This window comes from Stomoxys calcitrans, chromosome 4 (genome assembly GCF_963082655.1).
Source record: "Stomoxys calcitrans chromosome 4, idStoCalc2.1, whole genome shotgun sequence".
NCBI classification, from domain to species: domain Eukaryota; kingdom Metazoa; phylum Arthropoda; class Insecta; order Diptera; family Muscidae; genus Stomoxys; species Stomoxys calcitrans.
The window spans coordinates 163981026-163993078 of record NC_081555.1 but is presented as its reverse complement, the minus strand read 5'-3'; the positions used below and the strand labels follow the sequence as shown (position 1 = coordinate 163993078).

The window sequence follows — 12053 nt, the reverse complement described above, 5'->3', positions numbered from 1 at the left end:
TTTTTGACATATTTTCCATAGCGTTTGCTAGGATTACAAGTTAGTTACTACTGGGTATTTTGCTAAATTAGAAATTGAAAAAAATAAATTTTCCGCATTTTACAATACAAAAAACGTGCCGCCACTGCAACACAGTTATTATAAACTTAAAACCATTAGAAATAGATTTAATCGCTATTTAACAAATTCATTAGAAATTTAATTAATTAAATCCTCTATATTTACAACATATTAGGAAAAACCCTAAACAGCGTTTTTTTTTTTGCTACCAACAAAAAAAAGTGACTCACTTAAGTGTTAAATTGAAACTATAAATTGACCACGGTGCCAGTCTATAGCCAATGGTGTTAATTTTTAAACCAGTTTAACTGTGGAAGAGCCCACAAAACCAAGAGCTCTTGGTTAAAAGAAAGATATCAAACTAAGATTTATTTTACTTTCGCAGGCCTAAGAAATAACAACCAACAAAAAACTTCTTAAACTAAACAAAGAAAAAGTGAAAAAAATACTCAATTGTTAGCATTTCAAACAAAATGTGACTGTTAAGCGCCAATTAAAAAGCAACAAAACAATGTGACTGTGAAAATATGCAACAAAAATTTTTAATGTTCAATAAAAACCAAAAAAAGAAAATACATCAATTAAAAACTAAGAAATTTTAACAATACCACCCAAGAGAAGGCTTTTTTATTATTTTAAACAAATTTTGTATTTTACAATAAAACAACCAAAAGCAAAAAACAAACAAAAAAATCTCCAACTGTGATAACATAACAACGAAAGCAACAAAACAAAACCAAAATCCTCTTAATTATCCTATGTGATGCTTTTAAAGCCCATAAACCTAACAACACCAATAAGAGAGAAAGAGAGAGCGAAAGCGAAAGCGAAGAAGAAAGAAAACCCAAATAATAACAAATAAAAGGCCAAAGAAATTTAGTGTAAATAAATAATAAATTAAAAAACACAAACAAGTACAAGTAGTTTATAAACATCATTAGCATCACCTTCCACAAACCCGCCCTCATCCATATTAAAGTAAATACATACAACAAAATGATGCTCAACAAGAATTCACCGGGCTCGCAGTCCTTGCCACGCGTCCACTCCTTTTTCAACATGATACCCACCATATTGGAGGGTGAACTGGCGCTGGCCGTCACAGAGGATAAGGATCGCATGTTCACCCTCAAATCCTCAAGGTACAAAAGGGAATGACAAAAAGCAAAAAAAAAACTAATTGAGAAAACACAAAAAGAATCAAAACGGCCGCGAAAATTGTGTATCAAATAATTAAAAGAAATATTTTTTCAAAAATAAAGCCATAAATTAATTAAGAATATGTATAAGTGAATAAATATCATCTATGTTGCCGACATACCCAACAAAATTTTCAAAAAAAATATGCCTTCTAACGACGCACGTATATTTTTTTAACCGCCATAGCTCATACCTCCACCCACACACAACTAGCTATAGCTTGACCTACCTCTTTCCTCCTCACCAAGTGCGCATGTATGATGTTTTCCCCTTTCGTAATCATTTTGCCGCATTTGTGCTACGTGATTTTGAACACGCTGTGTGACATACACAGCTATGATAGAGCCTGTTGTGGTTAAATCGCTTGGCATGGCTAGAAAAAATTGTAAATGAGTTATCCTTCACCATTGCTAGTGGAGCGAAGGTCAAGAGCCATGTTGAAAAACATATTTTTTTTGTATAAAAAATCTAAAAAAGTATAATAAAATATTTTTCTACAATTTTGTAAAATATTTGTTTTTTAAATTATTGAAACCCAAATGCCCATGAACATTCCACTAAGGAACATTCCACTTCTCACATATCAATGAGTGCAGTCCGATTCAAGTTTAAGCTCAATGATAAGGGGCCTCCTTTATATATCCGAGTCCGATCGGCATGCCGCAGTGCGAAACCTCTTTGGAGAGAAGTTTCACATACCTCACAAATGTTGCCAGCATTATGAGGGGAAAACCACCGCTGCAAATTTTTTCTCATGGTCTTGCCAGGATTCGAACCTAGGCGTTCAGCGTCATAGGCGGACATGCTAAACTCTGCGCTACGATGGCCTCCTCAAGATATACGTTAAATAATTTTGCCTTTTATGAACCCATAACGTTAAATAGTGAGATCGGTCTATACCAGTGATGGACACACTACCACTGTTAAAAGGACCAAACTGTGTTTGTGTGAGTATCATCAAACATGAACCGAATGAAATAGCTTTGATATAAAGTCAGACGAATGAAGCCACAGGAAGTGGTTTACAATGTCCATGTGCTTCTGGTCGCTCTTCCAATGTGAAGATGTGTATGCTATCCATCTATGGTAAATATACAGCTATATTCAAGCTAGTAGGTAGTTTCGCCACCCTTAGTCTAAAACCGGTAAATAACCATGCTTGGCATATTTGTTAAAAGTCATTGCAAAAATATTCAGCCAAATAGGTTAGGAATTGCCAGATAGACGCTCCAGAAGTATAATTGGAAAATCGTTTTGAAATTGAAAAATTTATCGTAAATTCAAAGTTTTATCAAAAATTTAATAAGTTATCGTAAATTTAAAACTTTATCGAAAATTTAAAAATTTATCGAAAATTCAAAACTTTATCGAAAATTCAAAACTTTATCGAAAATTTAATATTTTATCGAAAATTTTATTTTTTATCGAAAATTTAAAATGTTATCGAAAATTTATAATTTTATCAATAATTTAAATTTAAATATATATATGCTCTACTTTATTTTTCATCGAAATTTTTAAAATGTAGCCACATTTTAAAATTCTTTAAAAATTTGAAAATTTATCGAAAAATTTTAAATTCTCGAAAATTTAAAATTTTATCGAAAAATTTTCTATAAATGTTTAATATTTCGATAACCTTAAAATTTTTGATAGATTTCAAAATTTCTGAAAATATATAAAATTTACCAAAAACAATTTTAAATTATTGCAAAATTTAAAAATTTTTGATAAATTCTAAAATGTTCGATACATTTTTAAACTTCAAAAATTAAAAATTTTATCGAAAATTTAATATTTTATCAAAAGTTTAAAATTTTATCGAAAATTGAAAATTTTATCGAAAATTGAAAATTTTATCGAATATATAAAATTTTATCGAAAATTTAAAATTTTATCGAAAATTTAAAATTTTATCGAAAATTTAAAATTTTATCGAAAATTTAAAATTTTATCGAAAATTTAAAATTTTATCGACAATTTAAACTTCATCGAAAATTTTAAAATTTTTCAAAAATCTTAAAATTTTATCAAAAATTTAAAATGTTATCAAAAATTTAAAATTTTATCAAAAATTTAAAAAATTAACGAATATTTAAAAATTTTATCGGATATTTCAAAAATTTAAAAATTTATCACATTTACCAATGTGTTTATGTTTTGGTTTTATATCGAATGAAAAAGCAAAACAACAACAACGATGGTTTTCCCCTGCAAATGCTGGCAACATTTGTAAGGCACTATGCCATGTAAAACTTCTTCTCGCACTGCGGCACGCCGTTCGGACTCGGCTATAAAAAGGAGGCCCCTTATCATTCAGCTTAAACTTGAATCGGACTGCACTCATTGATATGTGAGAAATTTGTATTTCTTATATATGTGTTCCTGCGATTGGGACTAATATTGCGATAATGGGGTTATTTGTAATCCGAAGCGCAAGAAATTTTCGCAAGGGATTTTCTTATGACTCTTGACATAACTGATTTAGATATAGGTGCCATATATATGTAGAAATCATTAGATTTTCACTTTTAGAGCCTTGTTAGCGTATTTTTGACTTAAATCGGTTCAGACTTAGATATAGTTCCCATATTTATTTCCATTCGATTTTGACTAACTAATACTGCAATAATATCACTTGTTAAACGATTCTCACAAAATTTGACACGAAAGTTACCTTAGTGATTCTTCTAATCACTGGTGAATGTGTAAGAAATCGGTTCAGATTTAGATATTTCTCCCATATAAATATATCGCCCGATTTCCATTTCTAGAGCCTTTGCAAGCGCAATAATCAACCAATCTTCTCAAAATTTTGCACAACGCTTTCTTCTACGACTACCACAATATGAACGGATTTATATGGGAATAGGTTTGGATTTACACACAGCTCCCATATATTGTACACCAATCCGCACGATATTCGACACGAAGGTTTCTCTTATGGCTCTTCGGATCACTGGTGTATTTCCTGGAAATTGGTTTAGATTTACATATAGCTCCCATTTATATGTATCACCCGATTTTTTATTTAGAAATCTAATATAGAAATCTACAAAATATACAGTTTTTGATCGAAATCTTCATTTCAAATTTTAATTTCGACTACTTAACACGCAAACCCAATGGGGTATAGGTTATCAAAAGGTAGCCTTTAACGAATTTACCTCCTCGTCCTTACTTTTTTTCAAATAAAAATTAATTGTCCATAATTAATATCGAAGGTTATGAAGAATCTGGCTGCTGTTGATGTAGGAAACCAGACAAAATGTGTGATGTATTATGACAAATATAAACATATGCGTTAAAATGTTAATGACCCGTTCCTTTTAACAAGAAAAATATCAGCAATAAAAATGGCTCATTGTCTTTACTCAGTTCGATTGCTTTCCATAAATAATGACGGAACACATATTTAGCCATGAAACAAAGCGGAACTGTCTCACTTATCAACCATAATATTGACTCAATTTTGAAAATGTTCCTATGATTTTAATAAGGAGTTGCATAAAAGCACATTGTTTTCTAAATATACAAAAAAAGTGTCATTGGTTGTTTGCTCTTGCTATCAATTGATTCAAATTAATGGTATCCATTATCATTTTTTTGTTCTTTATTTTCTTTTGCTTAGACAGCATGACTATTAAACAAATTTATTTGTTTTGTTTTTGTTTTTTTTTATAATTTTCTATTCTTGATTGCAAAACACTTGCCCTAAAATTTATCACATGCTGCCTTATATCAGCTGAGTTCAAATATTTGGTTCCGGCAAGTTATTGTCTATTTTTATAGAAATATTGGCATAAAAATAGTTTTTCTAAATGGTCACCAAGAAAAAGCCATCATTTTATTAGTCATTTATTTTAGCTAGAGACATGAAAATGACATTTAATAATTTTATAATAAAATTTGAATTTTTTGGAAATTTGAAAAATAAATTCTTAGAAAGCTATTTTTTGGCAATTGATTTTTTTGGCTCCTTGGGAAAAGAAATTAAAGAAAAGAATTTAATTTAAATACAAAGTCTGGGTTTTCTTAATTTTAATTTAAAAAATTATTTTATAATTTTAAATGGTTTTTTAATGAAAATAAACATAATTTATTCTTTATATCATTATCTTGTCAATAGTTTCCACATTTTATCATTTGCAACCTTTTCTTTGTTTGCGAATCATCTTATGTTGCCCATAAATGACAATTGAAATGATATCAATGCTTAATTAGAGGTATCCTACTTACTCGTGCCATCCAATCATAAATGCCTTTTTCAAGAGATATATGGCTTAGTGAAACAACAGCAAAACATGAAACTGAAAAACATACATTTTGAAGACTCATAAAGAATATCACCATCATCTATTTTGTGTGAAATATCCCCTAGCCATGACTTTCCTTCGCAACAACCACATAAATATATGTCTAAATTTTCCTTTTAGATATTATCAAAGTGATTTCATAAATAAATTTTAGCACAACATATGCAAAAAACCAAAAAGAAGAAAAATCTAACCAACCAAAGTATTTTGACGTCATTAAAAATCTTTTTCAAACACATGATCAAATTAATGATTTTTTTATAATGAAAATAAAAATAGATTTCGCCACACATAGCCCAAAGAAACCAAACGTTTGTGTGACATATATTTTTCTCGAGGTAATTGATGGTTTGTGTGAGTGTGAGGGAAAGAGAATTTTTAAAATTTTCGAGAAGAAAATTTTTTCCTCTGTTTTCCATATTGCATAGAGCTAAGAAACAAACACCTTATGTGGCAATGCCAGAGAAAAATCGATTTAAATCATTAGGGCTATGCCACCTTTAACAATTGGCTTGAAAACTTTCATTTATTCGGAGCGAAAAGGCCAATCAAAAGTTGTCCTAGTGTTTTGCCTCTTATTTACACTCAACGAAAATTGTTATTCAAAATAACAAAAAAGTTTGCTTTAGCTGCAAGGCAGTTACCAATCGCCATAATATTTCGCATTTTTATACCTACCACCATAGAATGGGAATATACAAATATAGTGATTCTGTTTGTAAAACCTCGAAATATTGATCTAGGATCCCATAAAATATATATGTTCTGGATCGTATCGACACTCTGATTCGATCTAGCCATGTCCGTCCGTCCGTCTGTCAAAATCTCGATAGCGGTCGAACGCCTAAAGCTAGCCGTTTGAAATTTTGCACTAAATGTTGATGTAGGTCGTTGGGGATTGAAAATGAGCTATATGGGTTAAGATTTAGATATAGCTCCAATATAAACCGATCTCCCGATTTGATTTATTGGATCCCTGGAAGCCGTAATTTTTGTCCGATTTGGCTGAAATTTTGCATGTAGTGTTCTGTTATGACTTTCACCAACTGTGCCTAGTACGCTCGGAATTGGCCCATAACCTGATATAGCTCCTATATAAATCGATCTCCCTATTTAAATACCTGAGCTCCTGGAGGCCGGAATTTTGTCCGATTTGGCTGAAATTTTGGCATCAACTCTACCATAAGATAGTTTATTAATAGATTACTTGGTAAAAGATGCATTACGTCAGGCTTGAGATCTGTGGATCTAAAAAGATGGGTCAGCAGTGGAACTCCTCAAGGAGGTGTACTTTCTCCTCTACTTTGGAATATAGCCATTAGCGATACATTATTGTCTCTTGAAAAAAAAGGCGTAAAAGTGGTCGCGTATGCTGATGACGTGGCAATTGCGGTTAGGGGAAGCTTACTTCAGTAAGCTCTACGTGCAACGGCAAAGTGCGCTACCGAAAGTGGTTTAGGTATAAATTAGCGCAAGCCAGAAGTAGTTATTTTCAGCAGGAGATACAAGTTGGTGGAACCTGTATCCTTGGGTGGAGAGAATGTTTCATTTACAGAGAGCGCAAAATACCTGGGTGTTTTGCTGAACAGGAAATTGAACTTCAAATCCAACATTTTGGAAAGGGCAAAAAGACAACTCTTGCCCTATACACCTGCAAGAGGGTCATTGGCAAAAGTTGAGGGTTTAGACCACGTGTCATGCATTGGGTATATACTGCAGTTGTCAGACCTATAATGCTATATGGTGTTGTGGTCTAGTGGATGACACTTCAAAAGCCCACTCACTGCTCTATACTTAACTGGATTCAAAGGATAGCGTGTTTGTGCATCACAGCCGCACTGAGGACGGCACCATCTGGACATTGTGGCTACCCAAATTGCAGCGACCACTGTCGTGGGGTTAAGGGAGCTTTATCATTGGTCATGAGGCGACTATGGACACTGTGTTATCCTTGATACAATATCCTATGTTCCAGGCAGTGTGGATTGCACCCTACCTGAGCCGCTTTTTGATCAAAGTACTGTACCACTATTCCTGATAGAACCGATTGGAACTACGATATCCCTGGTAACAGAAGTTACATAGGCTTTTATACGGATAGTTCCAAACTAAACGACCAGGTGGTTTGGGGTAAGCTCTAATGATTTAGAACTGGTCATATCGAAAAGGTTACCCGACCGCTGCAGTGTGTATCAAGCGGAGATCCTTGCAATTAAAGAAGTGGAGGAATGGCTAAGATATAATGCGACAATTGGCATTAATATCTTCTCAGGCAGCCAGACAGCCATTAAATCCCTGGAGAACGTATTTCTGAACACAATAACCGCCCCCGACTGTCGCAGATCTCTCAACGAGTTGGCTGAACAGTTCAAAATTCCCCTGTGCTGGGTGCCGGGTTACAACGATATCCCAAGGAATTGTAAAGCGAACGAGCTTGCGAGACTACCCTTAACGTTCCAAGGATACTGGAATCTGTGGGTATGCCTCTAGCGACATATAAGCTAAGTTTTCAGGACCAGGCCCGAAGGACAACGAATGATGGATGATCCAAACTTTGTGGCCTAATCTAGACTTAAAGAGGTCTACCGCTTTGCTGTCATTGGCGAGAAAAGATGTCTAAGTCATTGTGTCCGTCATGTCAGGTGTCCTGTCATCCACTGTTTAATGGGAAAACATGCTGACCGACTGAAGGTTGCCAGCAACGACTTTTGCAGAAGCTGTGAGAACATCGAAGGTTCTCATTTCTTTGAGAACCTGTCTGATTTAGCGGATGTGAACATTCGCTAGTTGTTGGGCTTTTTAAAGCGATCTGAATGGTTCAACGGTAGGAACTAGCATTACCGTATAAAACCGTTCTCCCGATTTAAATTCTTAAGCCCTTACAAGCCGCAATTTTTTTCCAATTTGGCTGAAATTTTGCTTACGGTGTTTTATTATGCTTTTCAACTACTGTGCCAAATACGGTCCACATCAGATTATAACCTGAGACAAGGAACTATCTTACACTCCTATGTAAACCGGTCTCGTGATCATCTCTGTTCGGTGGTGGGTTCCCAAGATTCGGGATATGTAAACCGGTCTCTTGATCATCCTTGTTCGGTTCCTAGAAGCTTTAATTTTTGCTTGTTTGACAGAAGTTTGGTATGTAGAAAAAAATTAGTCCCTTCAACTAAATTTATTTCGTATAAAATTTTAGCAGAATCCATGGTGGTGGATTCTGCCAAGATTCAGCCCGGCCGAACTTAGCACTCTTTTACTTTTTATAGCCGAGTACGAATGGTGTGCCGCAGAGTGATACCTCTTTGGGGAGAAGTTTTTACATGGCATAGTACCTCACAAATGTCGTCAGCATTAGAAGGGGATAACCACCGCTGAAAATGTTTTTCTGGTGGTCTCGCCAGTATTCGAACCCAGACGTTCAGTGTCGTAAGCGAACATGCTAACCTTTGCGCTACGGTATAAATAGCTTAGTTATATTCTCTTTTTCCCAATAAAAGTTTCCGGCTCTTGGAAAGCTTTAAGCATTTTAAAATTTCAACTATAAAAACCCACAATCCTTTAACTGCCTATAACTCAGTTAGTTGGCAACGCTTACAGCTACCGAATATAGGTCTACTTAAATAGTTGCTTCCATTAAGTGGCTGTGGTTGAGCGCATGTATCGTTGACATGAAAATGAGTGGGTGGTTTGTTTTTGTTTTTATTTGCACACAATATTTTTAATGAACTCTTATTAAATGTATGAAAGTGTTCATGACATTCGTTGTTGTGATTGATATTGTTGTTCTTGTTGTTGGCCGTATAGCCATAGACGACGTAGTATTTATTAATCATCATCACTGTGTGTGTATTATGGTTGTTGTTTTTTGACAAAATAATGTTGCTGCTGATGATGATGATGACGATGGTGGTTTTGTTAAATATGCATACGTACATTATAGGTCTGTCTGTCCGTATGTCTGTCCTTACTTGTGTCAGTATCATCATGGTATGCATATCAACGGATAAGTGTTATATGAACATGGATTATTGTTGTTATAAAACAAATATAATTACACACCAACACCTCATTATATGCGTGTAGTATGTTTAAAAAAAAACTCATCGACACAAACACACCCACAACATAGGCACTTTAATCCTGTAGAGCTTATGCGGCTCTGCAGAGCACACACCCACATACACACACACATTCAAACATCAGCCAAAGTTTACTTTTTGTTTTTACATAAACAAATTGAACTCTGGCTTGATTTAATTATATGGACATATATTAAAGTGTATTGTTTACCGTGTTGTTATTGTTGTGGCCACATATATTTAAATCGCATTTAATTAAAGTTATTAGCCTTTAGAATACATTAATTGAAATTTAAATTATTTTTTTTTTACTTTATTTCCATTTTGCTTTTAATTTTAATTTTTTTGTTCTTTTTCTTTTTCAATTTTCAAAATTAATTACTAGATATTTAGTAAGCCTATTAAATTTTTAGACATAAACATGTTATTTGCATAAAATTTTAATTAATCTCATTTCTCTTTTGTGTCTCTTTTCTCTTTTTACATTTTATTTCCCTAAATGATGTCGATGTTGATGCTGATGCTGCTGCTGGTGTAGCCATGGCGAGGATCTCATAGTGACACCATTTGCCCAAATTTTGGCGAGTTTACGTTCGGTGCGCAACAATTTATTAAGTCTGACAAATGTTCCGGCAACCAACAAGTGAGTACTGAGCTTTCTTTGGTTTCTTACTTTTAATTAATTCAGATTTAGCTACTTTGCCCCCAAAACCCCTAACCCTTAATCCCAAAACACACTTCAGCCCCTATGCCTAAGTTTTGCATTACTAAGAAAAAGAAACAAACCCTAACAGCCAAACCAGCATTTTTGTTCTGGCATTCTTCTTGAATGGAAACCAACGCCCAACTGCCTAACTGTTCTATTGTTTTGTATTGTATTTCTTTTTATTTCTACTTTTCCTTCAGAAAAAAAGACCTAATAAATTGCACCTGACAATATAATGAAATAAAAGAATACTAAGACTTTTTGTTTAAAGTAACCAAATAAAATCACACAAAAAGCCAGCTAGCAATACTGACAATATGCTATCCTACATTCTTGCTTGTAATTACATAAATGGAATATTTGTTGTTAAAAATAATTACTTTTGAAAGAAGTCCCCCCAATGCATACACCGGCACAAAGATAATATGTTATAACATGTGTTATATATCTCTGTGCTTGAGAGAAGAGTCTTTTTTCCCAAAAAAAAAAAACCCCTGAATTAAAAATAATACTGTTGTACTTTTTTTTGCAAGGTAATTTCAACTTAGTGCTTTTCCATTTACAAATAGGAAAGAGATTTAGCTTAAAATTTTATCCTAAAAGTATGCTTTGTTCTTTAAGGTTGTTCTGGGAAATGACTCTGCCCAAAACATGTAATAAACGAAAGCCAACAAATTGAAGGATTAAGGTATACACTGTAACAAAAAAAAGGATTGAATCAAACATTTTTAACAAGTAGAAAATTCATCTCAGTTAGTATCGGCTAGGTAGAGGCAGACTCAAAAATGCAATTTAACTCCATTGCGATATCACAGTTGAAACAAACCAAAGCTTCTAAGGAGAAATCGAAACCACAATCTTCGCACTGGTAATGTGAGCAACATACGAAATGGGCTAACACAAGAAAACAGGAATTAAGTTTGGTCTGGACCAACTTTTTATACCCTCCAACTCGGCTCTATATATTAATCATTTTTCATATTAAAAATCCGAGACAAATGTACCATTTATGCACTCATTCAAGAATAGTTTTAGTAATCTTTCCAAAAGGAAAGCTTAGTTTTTGCTATCTTTTCCACGAAAAAAGGGTATTTTTACTAATCTTTCCAAGAAAATGGGTAGTTTTAGTAATTTTTTCCAAAAGAAAGGGTAGCTTTAGTAATCTTTTCCAAGGCAAAGGGCAGTTTTAGTACTTTCTCTCATGGGAAAGAGTAGATTTAGTACTCTTTTCCAAGGGAATGGGTAGTTTTAGTACTCTTTCCCAAGAGAAGGATAATTTTAGTACTCCTTCCCAAGACAAAGGATAGCTTTAGTACTCTTTCCCAAGAAAAGGGTAGTTTTAGTACTCCTTCCCACGACAAAAGATATTTTTAGTACTCTTTCCCAAGGGTATGGTACTCCTTCCCAATTGAAAGTGTAGTTTTTGTATCCTTTTCCAAGAGAAAGTATTGTTTTAATACTTTTCCCAAAGAGAAAAAGTAGTTTGAGCACTCTTCCCAAAAGAAAGGTTAGCTTTAGTACTCTTTTCCAAGGGAAAGGGCAGTTTTAGTACTTTCTCTCATGGGAAAGAGTAGATTTAGTACTCTTTTCCAAGGGAATGGGTAGTTTTAGTACTCTTTCCCAAGAGAATGGCTAGTCTTAGTACCCTTTCCCAAGAGAAAGCTAGCTGTAGTACTCTTTCACAAGAGAAAA

General features: G+C 33.7%; 1 protein-coding gene across 11 annotated transcripts in view; it reads left to right on the top strand.

The window, feature by feature from the left end:
- LOC106088524 (cAMP-specific 3',5'-cyclic phosphodiesterase) overlaps positions 1-12053 on the top strand; it is a 692903-nt gene that overhangs the window by 658153 nt on the left and 22697 nt on the right. For 8 of the 11 annotated variants that reach the window (XM_059368225.1, XM_059368224.1, XM_013254097.2 and 5 more), the window contains one exon: positions 10194-10298. In XM_059368225.1, the coding sequence (XP_059224208.1) occupies positions 10194-10298 (105 nt within the window). Of the gene's footprint in view, positions 1-445; positions 1203-10193; positions 10299-12053 lie in introns of all 11 variants that reach the window. The other 3 variants (XM_013254165.2, XM_013254157.2, XM_059368228.1) reach the window with 1 other exon arrangement.